At 45.4% G+C, this 14634-nt stretch overlaps 1 protein-coding gene across 1 annotated transcript in view; it reads left to right on the top strand.

Annotated features, from left to right (window-relative positions):
• WDR88 (WD repeat domain 88) overlaps nucleotides 1–14634 on the top strand; it is a 154967-nt gene that overhangs the window by 50569 nt on the left and 89764 nt on the right. The window contains exons 4-8 of the mRNA XM_029610667.1: nucleotides 4546–4609; nucleotides 5222–5360; nucleotides 6167–6296; nucleotides 11384–11568; nucleotides 12895–12977. Of these exons, the coding sequence (XP_029466527.1) occupies nucleotides 4546–4609; nucleotides 5222–5360; nucleotides 6167–6296; nucleotides 11384–11568; nucleotides 12895–12977 (601 nt within the window). The remainder of the gene's footprint in view (nucleotides 1–4545; nucleotides 4610–5221; nucleotides 5361–6166; nucleotides 6297–11383; nucleotides 11569–12894; nucleotides 12978–14634) is intronic.

Below are 14634 nucleotides of genomic sequence, written 5' to 3'. Positions count from 1 at the left end.
ATCAGAGTTTGCAATAAAGTACAGAAGTATTTGAAAGTTAATAAAGGTTTCAACGGATGTAATATACGTAACTTGGCGTAACCTATAATAATTAATTTATTGATGTGCTTTTTCATAGTAAGGTTTTCATCTAGCTGGATACTGAAATTCTGTACTTGGTTTGAGGGAGTATTTTGAAAAGTACCCAAGTCTAGAACGGGAGGATTAACTTTAGATGGATTTCTACTTAATCATATTAAAAAAGAAAAATATCGACCCTCAAGCTCTAGAAAATTGTAGACTGATTTCCAACTTACCATTTACTGCTAAGATTCTTGAGAAGGTAGAGTAAATTAAATTCTCAGAGCACCTTGACTCAAATAACATTTTGTATTCATCTCAGTTTGGATTTCATAAATATCATAATACTGAATCATTACTACTCGCCCTAACTGATACAGTACTGAGAGGATTTGACACTGGCCAATCCTATTTACTTATACTACTCGACTTAGCAGCAGCATTTGATACAGGTAATCATCAAATTCTTCTACAGCAATTATCAGAAATAGGGTTTAAATCTTTTTTAGAGGATCGCTCATTTCAAGTGAAAGTTGGCAACGTTATCTCAGAATCAAATGAACTTAATTCAGGGGTACCTCAGAGATCCTCACTGTCAGCCACTCTTTTTACATCTACATGTTACCATTATGTCACCTGCTGTGGATAAAGGTGAACCAGTAGATGTAGTATACTTGGATTTTCAGAAGGCGTTTGACAAAGTTCCTCATGAGAGGCTTCTAGGAAAAGAAAAAAGTCATGGAATAGGTGGCGATGTCCTTTTGTGGATTACAAACTGGTTAAAAGACAGGAAACAGAGAGTAGAATTAAATGGAAAAAATTTTTCAGTGGAAGGGAGTGGGCAGTGGAGTGCCTCAGGGATCTGTATTGGGACCCTTACTTTTCAATATATTTATAAATGATCTGGAAAGAAATACGACGAGTGAGAAAATCAAATTTGCAGATGATACAAAATTGTTCAGAGTAGTTAAATCACAAGCAGATTGTGATAAATTGCAGGAAGACCTTGTGAGACTGGAAAATTGGGCATCAAAATGGCAGATGAAATTTAATGTGGATAAGTGCAAGGTGATGCATACAGGGAAAAATAACCCATGCTATAGTTACACAATGTTAGGTTCCATATTAGGTACCACAACCCAAGAAAGAGATTAGGCGACATAGTGGATAACACATTGAAATCGTCGTTTCAGTGTGCTGCGGCAGTCAAAAAAGCAAACAATGTTGGGAATTATTAGAAAGGGGATGGTGAATAAAACGGAAAATGTCATAATGCCTCAAGGTGAGACCGTGTACAATTCTGGTCGCCGCATCTCAAAAAAGATATAATTGCAATGGAGAAGGTACAGAGAAGGGCTACCAAAATGATAAGGGGAATGGAACAGCTCCCCTATGAGGAAAGACTAAAGAGGTTAGGACTTTTCAGCTTGGAGAAGAGATGGCTGAGGGGGGATATGATAGAGGTGTTTAAAATCATGAGAGGTCTAGAACGGGTAGATGTGAATAGGTTATTTACTCTTTCGGATAATAGAAAGACTAGGGGGCACTCCATGAAGTTAGCATGTGGCACATTTAAAACTAATTGGAGAAAGTTCTTTTTTACTCAACACACAATTAAACTCTGGAATTTGTTGCCAGAGCATGTGTTTAGTGCAGTTAGTATAGCTGTGTTTAAAAAAGGATTGGATAAGTTCTTGGAGGTGAAGTCCATTACCTGCTATTAATTAAGTTGACTTAGAAAATAGCCACTGCTATTACTAGCAACGGTAATATGGAATAGACTTAGTTTTTGGGTACTTGCTAGGTTCTTATGGCCTGGATTGGCCACTGTTGGAAACAGGATGCTTGTCTTGATGGACCCTTGGTCTGACCCAGTATGGCATGTTCTTATGCTGGCAGGCCTTGGTATCACGCATTACCTATACGCTGATGACATTACATTTCTGGTCCCTATTAAGGATTCCCTAGATAAATCTATTAAACTAGTTGAAGTATACATCTCAGCAATAAAAACACTACTAGTTCATATGAAACGTTATCTCAATATTGAGAAAAACGAAATTATCATGTTATATAGGAAATCAAATCCTACCAATCTCTTATTACAGATAACACAGGGAAAAACAGAACTTTCAACACATGCTAGGGATTTAGGAATTATATTAGATAATGAGTTAAATATGAAAAAACACATCAATACAAAAATTAAAGAAGGCTATAACAAACTACATATATTGAAATGGTTAAAACCCCATCTCCATCAGGAGCACTTTAGGACAGTCCTCCAAACCTTAGGGGGTAGATTTTCAAACCCCAGTGCGTGGCCGGGCCTTACGTGCGCCGGGCCAATTTTCAAATGGCCCAGTCATGAGCGTAAACCCCGGGATGCTTGTAAGTCCCAGGGCCTCTAGCCTCTAGCCCTAGCCTCTAGCCTCTAGCCCTACCCTGCCCCCGGACCGGGGGGCAGGGTAGGGCTAGAGGCGCCCGGAATAGTGGCCATTTGCTGCTGTGGCCAGGGATTGCGAGCCGGTAGGTGCCGGCGCATGGAACTTGCTCCCGCTCTAAGGCAGGAGCAAAAGGTAACATAAGAAAATTTGGGATAGTTATGATAGGGATAGGGGGAGGAGGAGGGCAGGATAGGGGAAGGGGAAGAGAGGTTAGGCTAGGGGGTTGGGAATTGGGGAAGGCCCCGATGCGTCACTGCGTGTATTTGCTAAAGGTGACCTCCCCTTGCGCACGCCGACCCGGCATTTTATAACATGCACTATTATTCACCTATATACTCCACAAAGAAGCGTAAGATCGGCTAATCAGGGCTTGCTTGTAATACCATCAATACTCACAGCACATCTAAGTGAGGTCAGAGAGAGAGCGATATCTATTGCTGGACCAAACTTGTGGAACACAATTCCTGCAGAGTTAAGAATGCAAACGGACTATCTAGTTTTTCGAAAACAATTAAATACTTGGTTATTTGAGAAGGCATTTAAAGATGTTATTTTAAGTTGACATTTTATATCAGCGGCTGAAAAAAGTCGACGCTAGGATGTTTTGAAGGCATTTAATTTAATTTTTACTTTTCTTTTTAGCCATTCTTTGGTGCTTCTGCTTTTTATGATTCGTTTTTTATTTTTATTTTATTTATTGTTGGAGTGCTGCGGTTCCAGTGCTATGTTTAGTTCAAACCGCCATTGATTTGCCTTCCTTTGCATGTTGGCTACCCTTGAGACCCAGGGTTGTGCATCCATCCATCTTATATCATTAAAACAAAATGCATACATAATGTTACCCAGTTAGTTAAAAGCAGAAAGTGCGCTGTTACATGCTGTGATTAATGTAACCAAAGACATCAGTAGTTAAGTTGCATCTTTAAGGTAAATGATTAATTAAGGAAGGTGTTCATTTCCTGACTGGCGGATCCTATGTGGGGGCACTGCAATCATTTTCTCTAAATGTTTGGTTTGACCCAGCAGTTTCCTCCTGTCCCTTTGGTTTTGCAGCTCTTTGAGAACTAGGGATGGGATCTGGTACCAGGAGCCTTCATGGGAGTGTTTCTTCTATTTTAGATCCCAACTATTTTAGATCCCAACTTATTTTGGCCCTGTCGCTGCAGGGACAGTCCTCGGCCGGGCACCATGCACCAGGGCTCCTTCTGGAGCATCCAGCCACTAGGTCACTATTGCACAAATCCCCAGCCCCTCCCCCCCCCGACGACCCCACTACCACTAATCCTCCTGGCTATCCAACTTTCTCAGTTTTAAATCACACTAATATTGATGGAGTTTATTATTTATTATGGATGTTGTTCTGTAACTCGCCCAGAATGGCGGCTAGGCGAGTAATAACATATTTTAAAATAAATATTAAAGACCTGAAGATAAAAAATCTTGTTATCCCACCCTACCAGGTGCTGGAACGGAGAGGGGTTGTTGTTTGGAAAGGTGTAAGAGAGAGAGGGGTATCTGAGAGTCCTCTTTTTGTTACAAACGTGCCAATTTCCAGGAAGCTCTACAGAGATTTGTTGCTAATGTGCCCTGCAGGGCTCAGTGATGGAGACCTTGGCAAACAAGAGCAGACGGCAAAATCAAAGCCACCAGGATGCTTTGCATTCAGAAAGTGTAGCCAGTCCTAATCTGAACGGTAATTAGATTGTGTGAATCGTTACAGGTTACGAAAAAACTTGTTCAGTAATTATGCTCATTTCTAAATGTTAACAGAAAGCCAATAAGGCTAAGTGTTCTGCGTTCTTTTTAGAGAGAAGCCACAATAGAGTTTGAAATTTGTGCTAAGAGCCTGCTGCACGTTCTGTCTGTTCTAGATGCTCCAGCATTTCTGTTCTAAATGAATGAAAACGGGAAATTGTGTTTGACATGCCCATATTATATGCACATAGGCTTCATATTTTCTGTGCAGGGTTTTGTGGGCTGATGCTTTTGCCCCAATTATGTTTTTTATGCTCATTGTGTTAATGTACTTTATTTTCAGAATGGTCACATCATCGTATGACAAAACAGTGAAATTTTGGGATGTGGAAACCGGAAAAGTGCTAGTACGTATCGTTCCCTTTCTTATTAAATCGGTAGGGTTTTTTTCTTCTTCTTTTTCTGCTTTTAAACACAAAGTTTGGATTGGACCAGCTGGGGTTGTGGCTTAGGCTCAGGTTGGGATGGTGATAGAGTGGCACCTGGTGGCTGACTGGAGAGCAGCATGAAAGCAGCTCAGAAGGGAACTGCTCCCTGCTGTTAAGGGCACGACACGTTGCTGCATTTGGTTGGCTTATATATGGGAGCGGGTGAAGAAGGATACAGAGAAAATGTTGGAACTCATGCTGGTTCTTTCAGGCCTGGTGGATGGGAAGGAAAAAGACGTCACTGGGATGTCTGTAAAATCCTATTTTGCTGTTTATCTACAAACAGTGCTATACTATATAGAGTTGCAATTATCAAAATATTTACGTTTTTGACATTTTATTTCCATCCAAAGAACACCTGGGTATGAAAAAATCATTGTATTCCCTGATTCCTAAAGCACTGCTTACTGGATGAAATGTTTTCTCCGTGAAGGCCAGTGAATATCAGTTTATAGGAAAGCACCGGCATGAAACCTTCCCTAGGACACGGCTGGTCCTGACTCCTGACTTGCAAATTGTTCTCCCCTTCAGTGGTCTATAAGCCTGAAAGGCCTTGTTACCTCCTGCAATATTTCTTCGGATGGGAAGTATGTGGTGTCTGGTCTGGATGCAGAAAACGCCATATGTGTCACTGATGCGGCGAACGCCACTGAAATAGTGTATCTGAAAGGTAAACCCGCGGCATGCCGCATCTCTTTTGTTTCCAATTATAATGTATGCTTTAATTGCTTCAACAGCGCTGTTAATGAGGGGGGATGGGTTTGGCTTTACAAAGCTGTTGAAATCCTGCAGAGTTCCTGTTTGAAGAAACCGCATACTCGGGTAATTTTCAAAGGCACTTACACACATAAAACTCTTTAAAAATAGCTATGGTGGGTATGCCTGGAAGATGATTTCACGCATATTTTTCTGTGCACAGTAAGGGGTAGATTTTAAAAGGGTTACGCACATAAGTTATGCGCGTAACCCTTTCAAAACCCCCCTGCGTGTGCTGAGCCTATTTTGCATAGGCTCGGCGGCGCACGCAAGCCCCGGGACGCGCGTAAGTCCCGGGGCTTTTCTAGGGGGGCGTGTCGGGGGCGGTGCGATGTTGGGGGCATGGCCGAGGCCTCCGAAATCGCTCCCGGACACGGGAATTGCGCGGCGGCGGCCAATCGGCACGCACAAGTTACGCCTGCCTGGAGCAGGCGTAACTTTCACGATAAAGGTAGGGGGGTGTAGATAGGGCTGGGGGGGTGGGTTAGGTAGGGGAAGGGAGGGGAAGGTGGGGGGAGGCTGAAGGAAAGTTCCCTCCGAGGCCGCTCCGAGTACTTAAATTGTATCCTCAAAAAACCGATTCTTTAACAAGTGAAAGAATGGTCAGGATGACTTAGCTGGAAGGGTGTGTCCCAGTGAAATGTGATGGCACTGCTGCTTTAAAACCATGGAGAGCTGTGCTAAAGATTATGATGAACCTGTTTATTTCCTCTGTCCTAGATCACCACACAAACACAGTGAGGAGATGCTGTTTTGACCCCGATAGCCAGAGAGTGGCTTCTGTCTCATCAGATAGAACCATCAAGCTTTGGGATCTGGTAGCACACATCACTACTATGACAATTAACCAGTAAGTGGCCACAGGGGATGACCAATTTCAATTTTTTATAGCTGAATTAGTGGGGCAAGTGAGAAAATCCCTATGGATCATTAACAGAAAGCAGATCACTTAGTAGACATTGAAAGAATTAGCATTTTTGCCATCACTCGGGCCGATACGGTAAAACACGCGGGAGAGCCGGTGCTCTGAGGTGAGCACCCGCTCTCCCGACATGTGCCCAGGCCCCTCTCCTGGGTGCGCGATTTTGTATTCAAATAAGGGCCCGCGGTAATAAGGAGGCGCTAGGGACACTAGCGTGTCCCTAGCGCCTCCTTATTGGCAGAAGCGGCAGCTCTCAGCGGGTTTGACAGCTGACGCTTAATTTTACCGGCGTTGGTTGTTGAACCCGTTGACAGCCACGGGTTCGGAAAATGGACGCCGGCAAAATTGAGCGTCTGTCTTCCAACCCGCGAGCCACGGGTTGATTTTTTTTTTTTCATGATTTTTTTATTTATTTTTATTTTTGGGGCCTCCGACTTAATATCGCTATGATATTAAGTCAGAGGGTGTACAGAAAAGCAGTTTTTTCTGCTTTTCTATACACTTTCCTGGTGCTGGCCGAAATTAACACCTGTTTTACCTTTGGGCAGGCGTTAATTTCTGAGAGTAAAATGTGTGACTTGGCTGCACATTTTACTTTCTGTATGATTTTACTGTATTAAGGGTAATAGTAACGCATCAAAAACACGCATCCAGACGGGGGCTAACAGTGTGCTCGGCCGAGCACACCGTTCTGTATTGGCCTTATTGGGAGATGGTCTTGTCAGTAATTGATTCCAGAGAGAACTTACTCTGCCATAGGGTATCAGTTACTGCTGTTTTTGAATCACTATAAATACGCTACAGAACTCTAATCAGCTTTAGGGGCTTGGCTTTTTCCTCATGCTCCTTTGGGCTGCTAGCTCATTCAGAACTAGCTTTTGCTGGGCTGTATTACCACAAACCTTCATTCATAAATACCCAGGGGTTTTCTCCCTTTGTAAACACCACCCCCTCCCCCCCAATCTGATTTAGACATTACAACTACAGTCCTTGGCTGGGGGCTGCAGATTACTGGTATGTGTGCATGCTGAGTCTGACCACTAAGTGCCACTGTGCCATGATTACTGAGACATCCCTAACTTTCGGGCCGATACAGTAAAGCGCGGCCGCGGTTGCGCAGTTTTTAACCCGCTTTGGATGCACGTTTTGAGTGCGTAAGACGGACGCGCGATTCAGTATCGGCTTTTACGCGTCCTTAGCGCTTGCCGAAAAAGACGCATATACATTTCCACCCACCGCGTGTATATGATATTTATTTATTTTTAATTTTTATATACCGATGTTCCTGTAAAGAATACATATCGCACCGGTTTACAAGGAACTGAACAGTCGCCTCCAGGGCGGAAATACATTAAAACAGTCGCCTCAAGGCAGAATACATTAACACAAGTATACAGGAAAACTATTAAAAGAGAACTTTTGATATGTTGATGATCGGATTAGCTATTCCTCCCGATACAGTAATGCGTGCCCAAATTATCGCGTTTTTAACCTCTATATTTACCGCCTACCCTGACCCTGGCGTTAGTGTGGTGTTCAGTCAGCTTCGGACCGGACAGCATCATGGACAACATGTATATATTGGCTCTGGCGATCTTTTTCATTCGGTTGAGAAGCAGAATAAGAAATGCTCGGCAAGCGAATTCTACAAGGCAGATTGGAGAGGCCAACAGGGAAAGAGGCAGGAACGTCCATGAACGGAAGCCCCGACCTTGGACGTCCAGCCGGACGCCCAAGGCAGCGGCCATGGACTTTGGAAGGCAGCGGGGGCCTCCGATCATGGACGCCCGGAAATAGGCGGGAACGTCCATGAACGGCAGCCCCGACTTTGCACGTTCGGGCGGGCGTTCAAGGCAGCGGCCATGGACGTTGGAAGGCAGCGGGGCCTCCGAGCATGGATACCCAGAAAGAGGCGGGAACGTCCATGGATGTTGTAAGGCAGCGTTCCCGTCTGTTTCTGGGCGTCCATGCTCGGAGTCCCTGACCTTCACAGACGCCCAGACGTCCTTGCACGTTCATGCTCGGAGGCCCCGACCTTGGATATCCAGCCGGGCGCTCAAGGCAGTGGCCATGGACGTTGGAAGGAAGCAGGGCCTCCCCTCCGATCATGGATGCCCGGAAAGAAGCGGGAACGTCCATGAACGGAAGTCACGACCTTGGACGTCCGGCCGGGCGCTCAAAGCAGCGGCCATGGACGTTTGGAAGGCAGCCGGGCCTTCGATCATGGGCGTCCATGCTCGGAGGCCCTGACCTTCACAGACGCCTGGGCGTTCTTGCACGTCCTTAAGCACCCGGATGTGGAAAGTTGGGGGTGGCCCCCGATCAAGGACGTCCGGATGCTCAGGGCAGCAGCCCCGGTGTCCATGCAGGGTCTGTAGAAAAGAACCATCCACTTACCTGCTGGAATGACATTTGAAATGACAGGTATGGCGCCAGCGCACCCTGGATACTCTATAGGCGCTGTATACCGCTCTATACAGTAAAATGGATTGTGAACGCCTACCGCTTCATAGGCGCGCTTTTGACGCTCTTTTGCCGCCGCTTGGATTTGCATCTAATTTGAATACTGAATCGAGCAGCTTATGAACTAAAATGTGTGTGCATCAAACACACAGGCGCCCGGCTCTGCCGCATTTTTTTTTACACGTCGGTACTGTATTGACCTGTTTGGAAGCCAGAGGAGCAGATGCTGGGCTCCAGAACCAATTCCAGATGTCCCATATGGTGGTGCCCTCTTTAAATCAGTTTAGAGGGGAATGGAGATGGAGAAATCATCTCACATATTAAAATAAAGCTGAAAAGTCTTTGCCAGCTGAAAGAATGGCACACAGCAATATGAGCAACAGTGTTATAACAGTGAATTATAACAAGCAGGCTAATTCTGATTATATTTATATTTGGATTTTTAGCCTTCTTTTCCAAATGATGCTTAAGATAGCTTACGGCACTATTAATATTCAGGTACAATATGTCCCTGCTCAGAAGAGCTTACACTCTAAGTGAGTATCCAGGGCCGATGCAAGGCACCCTAGGTGTTGCGACCAGGAATGTGGACCCTTGGGCTGGCCGTGCGGAGAAGATTCCAGCTGAGAAGAAGAGGCCGGGTGGCGGATCAGAGTCAGAGGGTCAGACAGAAGCTTCACCCTGGAAGTCCGAGATTCCCCCAGGAGGAGCCCGTGAGGACCGGACCGCTGGGACTTAGGCGGCTTCCTTCAGATGACAAGCTGATGTAGGAGACTTCACCCTGGAAGACTTCACCCTGGAAGTCCGAGATCCGAGGAGCCCGTGAGGATCCGGACCACTGGGACTTAGGTGAATACCTTGGGACAAAGAGCGGCAGTGAAGACGGACCTGGATCTGGACAGGAGGCAACCAGGAACACGAGTAGACGAGCCGGGGTCAAACCAGGAAGCAATCCGAAGGTAGGGTAGGCTGGCACCTGGAACAGCGGACTGAAGCAGAAATGGAGCTGGAGCTGGAAGGATCCAAGACCCAGAGAGCCAGCAGGACTGGAAGCAGGACCACTGAAGGAACTGGAGCAGGGTCCGAAGCAGGAACGGAAGAGAAGGCAGGAACAAGCAAGAACAAGCAGGAAAAAGCAACTCTCTACTCACCAGGAGTCGACCACGTTGCAAGGCAGGGATCCTCGGTCAGACGCTGGGTTTAAATCCCCGCCGGTATCTGACGTCACAATTGTGGGCCGGCCACGGTTTCGCACCAGAGGCCCTTTAAAAGGGTTCCCTCTGCGCGCACGCGCGTGCCTAAGGAGGCGGAGTCAGAGCGGAGTTCGACGGCGTCTCCCTCGTGGAGACGCCGCCACGGAGGGCCAAGTAGGCCCAGCGAATCCCGGGACCTGCTGCCGATGTTCCCAGGAAGGCGAGGTAAGGACCGGGACCGCAACACTAGGTGAATCTTCAGCCCTGCTCTATCCTCCCTTCCTGAGGTTTTGATAATTAAACTCATCAATCAGAATGACCTCACCACCACCCCTCCCAGAACAATCCTGTAAAAAATATATAACTGGACGTTGGAAGGACAATTTTAAAAAGACATTTATTCCGATAAATACTGATTTACCTTGCAAAAGGGCTTTTTGAAATCTGACTATCCTAAAAGTACACATTATTCAAAAGAAAAGGATGCTTGTACTATGTAAATATTGCAACTAAAATGATCTACATAGCCCTCCACATGTAAGTGGATGAAGGGCTGGCAGTGGGATTTGAACATCGGTTTTGGAGGTTCTTAACCCAGTGCTGTAACCATGAGGCCATCAGAATCTGAACACACAGTCATGGAGATCAGGGAAGCATCTTCCAGTAGCAACAGTGCAATGAGCCAGCTTCCAGGCTAAACAAAGTTCCAAGCGGACCTGGAGCCTGATTCATTAAGTTGTTTTGTTTACCCGTTGACACAGAATGGGGGAAAAGCCTTGGTAAATCAGGCTTTTTAATCAGCCATTTAAATTCTGAATTATAAAAACTTTAGTCATAAGATGTTAGGGTAAAATAATTACTCTACAGTTGGAACACAAAAGTCTGAATTAATTTGGAAGGCTTTTTTTTCCATCCCTGCAGCATTTTAATAATCCTGCCTTTATATTATATTGTGAACAGAATTGTGTCCTGCGGAGGTGCACATAAAGGCTGGTATACTGTCGGAGCGCCACGCCAGCGTCTGAGATCTGAAGGCATTACTCACAGGGCACCCTGCCTTTTTCAAATTGTTCAGCGCTCCAGAGAAATTCTTTTCATTCAATGGGGGTTGATTACTTTCTTATAACTTCCTGGTAATGAGCCACGCATTTACCCTTTAACGCTGAACACTCGGAGGAGGTCCAGAAACTGTGCACTGCAGTGTAGGAATGTAAAGAAAACTGTAATACTTTCAGAAATGGCCGATTAGTCAGGAACTGGCCTTTAACGGAGCGAGGAATAGGTGCTTTGCACTGTGTCCTGAACATGTATCCCGTGCAGTGATGTACGCAGGCTCAATGATTTCCCTTGCTCTTTCAGAGGACATGATAATGCAATCTCAGACTGCTGCTTTTCCTTAAATGGTCGTCAGCTGTGCACAGCCTCTTGGGATAAGACCCTGAAAATATGGGATATCAAAACAGGGCACTTCCGCTCTCAGGGTCCTGACGTACTTGACAAAGCTCACGCAGGCTCTGTCAGCTGCTGCACTTTCTCTGATGATGGTGAGTTATTCATTTGTGACATGCCCTGATATCACACCTTGCCAGTGAATAGTAGGTAGAGACTTATCACCCCTACTGCTGTAGGCCGAATTCAATCAAACTGCTCCAAAAGTTCCTACAGGGTCACGTGCTGTGTAGAAGGCCACATAGCATCACTTGTTGCTAATAAGAATATCATATATTTAGATTTGAATTTAGAGGTAGTGTGTGCTATTCAATATTTTGAGTTTGTCATAATAATTATAACAAAGTTTAATATTACCGGGGGGCCAAGGAGCAGCTTTTCCTTCAAGGAGCTCTAGAAACCTTTACAATGCACTTCAGCTTGGTAATAAGACCGAGAAGGGAGCCTGGGGTGCTGGATTAAAGGACAGTCACGAAAGAATTAACGTTGAAGATGACAAGGCCTGAAATGGCCTGACGGTGGTGTTAACAGATTTTGGGTATGCCTGGGACAAATATGAGTAGGAAAAGGATCCAGAGGTCAAGTGAAAGACATGATGGGGGAGGGGCAGAGTTGCATCTGGGTATTTTTATGCACATCTTCTCACCGTGGAAGAATCCCTACCTGGCATATTGGATGGACCAATTTGGTCTTTATCTGTCACCATTTACTACGTTGGCTATTCATCCTTAGTAGCTAGAAGAATTAATTTAGTTAAAAGAGAAATTAGTTATGACAAGTTAGCTAGTGATTTGAAATAAAACCTCTGGTAAAATTTAATTTGAAAACTGATATTAGAATTAAGGACCAGAGTTACTAAGCTTTTCCCCCATAGATAGAAAATGGGGGAAAAGCTTTAACGAATCCGGCCCCAAATGGCATTCTTTTAGGAAGTAAAGACATGACTCCTGATGAATCATTTCGTGTAGGCAGTGTTTGATAAATTGAACTGCCCTAAGGATTTGGCTATATCCTTTAACGTCTAATACTAAAGCATAAGGTGTGATGCTCCTAAGGGGATAGACTCAGGAGTAACATCAGGATATTTTTCTTCACAGAAAGGGGAGTGGATGCTTGCAACAGCCTCCCAGTGGAGACGATGAAAGCAAAATTCAGTAACAAAATGTAAGGAAGCCTGGGATAAGCTCAAAGGAGTCCTTAGTTGCAAAGAGAAGTAAAAGGAAAGCCAGAGATCCCATTCCCCTGAGGTCTATGGCATTGCAGCAGGAGTGAAACTGGGCAGAACTGGAGTGAAGGGCACTGTACAGTCCTCATCTGGGATCACATTTTAGGTTTCTGTGTTTAAATTCTAATTCACTGCAGAGTGAGACCACCTCTTTGTTAGCTGGAGAATAACCTGGATTTCTGCGCTTGCCTTTCAGCCACTCTCCTTCTGTCTGGTGCACATGATAAAACTATCGTTCTCTGGGATGTCATGGCAGCTTCTAAGAAACTGATCTTAAAGGTAATACATTCTTAAAATGGCAATCAGACATAAGGGGAGTAGAGCACATGACAAAAGCATTATCTGAGTGCTTCCGTTTCCTTATTTTCCGGCCATGATCATATGTTGAAGAGTTCAAAGATTACAGAGAGTGCAACCGTATTTCAGATATATGATGACTGCCAATGGCCCGGCCCTTTGAGTCTCTAAACAGAGGAAAGCGCCTTGAGAGACAACTGTCTGAAAGGCAGATTTTCAAAGCCGAGATGTGAAAGCATGGAGCTTCTATGGTGAAAACTGATTTCATAGGAACAGGAAATGAGGGCACTTGGGGATGGGGGATCACAGAGAAGAGCTTGCTGGGCAGATCCACGCCTTCCTCTACTTCCTACGGTTTTCCCTGATTTCTAAAGTTAAGACCTGCATTTGCTTACACAAGATCAAAAGACTGCAGAATGGAACCACTAATTCAAGTATATACATAACGATCAGCTGATTGAGGGCAGAGAGAGATCAAAGTCATCTAGGATTTCTTAAACTGCAAGAACTCTGAGGCTTGTGACTAAGGTAAGATATTTCCTGCAAAGATCTGCATTCCATTTACTGTCGAACAGTGGCAGCCACAGGTTGTTCTTAGTTATTTTTTGTAAATATTTCCTGTCTAGTTTCACTTGGTAAAGATTCAGCATATTATGCAAAAACAAATATATGCTTTTATGCAAAGTATGTAAGGAGTGGCCTAATGGCTTGAACAACGGGCTGAGAACCAAATCTCACTGTTTACCTTGGGCAAGTCACTTTTATCTCCTTTTGCCCCAGATACCGACTTACCTGTGGATGCACTAAGCTGCAGTGTTTTGTCGTGGGCGGGGTCCCACAATTGCGGGCGGGGGTGTCGCCATGCTAGTGGGGCCCCTCCCCTGAAAACCATCATGGCTTAATGGCGCGTTCTTTTGTTTCACGGCCAAACCCCGCGGGGCAAAAGATTTGCGCATAGCAGCCATTTAACGCAATGTCGGCCACAACCTCACGAGACTGCCTTTGCCTTAAAGGGCCACTGTCCCCCCAAAAAAGCAAATAATGGGAAAACGGGGAGGTTGACCCCCGGCTTCCCCCAAAGTTTAAAAATGAAAAAAAGAGCCTGCACGGCATCAGCTCCCATCCCCCCAAATCCATCAAAACAAAATCTGCTTTCGCCCCCTTCTCAGTCCATAAAGATCTCTGGCAGCCCAGGCCCCGAGTCCATCAACTTTACATCTCGGCCAGGCCCCGGTCCCCCTTCCCATACCCAGCTCGCTCCTTGAAAACTTAAAATAAAAAACTGGGTCCTGAACCCTCTCTCGCACCTCCCCAAACCTTAAATTGAAGGATGGGATCCCGCATCGGGGCCGGGGTGCACTCTCGCAACCGACCCGGTCTTCACCATTTTCCAAAATGGCGCCGACCTGACCCTGTCCTAGCCATGTGACTAGGGTAAGATCCGGGGATCCCCAGACCCCGTTTTTGATTTTATCTTTTTGGGGAGGGGGTGGGTATGGCAAGGAGGGCCAGGTTCTGGCTGAGATGTGGGGGATTGGATGTGGGGGGAGCCTGGCCTGCCAGAGATCTTGATTGCCTTGTGGCGGGGATCTGGAGCAGGAAGAGATTTTTATTTTGATGGATTTGGTGGGGGAATGGG

Source organism: Rhinatrema bivittatum, chromosome 7 (genome assembly GCF_901001135.1).
Source record: "Rhinatrema bivittatum chromosome 7, aRhiBiv1.1, whole genome shotgun sequence".
Taxonomy (NCBI): domain Eukaryota; kingdom Metazoa; phylum Chordata; class Amphibia; order Gymnophiona; family Rhinatrematidae; genus Rhinatrema; species Rhinatrema bivittatum.
Note: the sequence above shows the minus strand (reverse complement) of the source record. Positions and strands in the feature narration are given on the sequence as shown.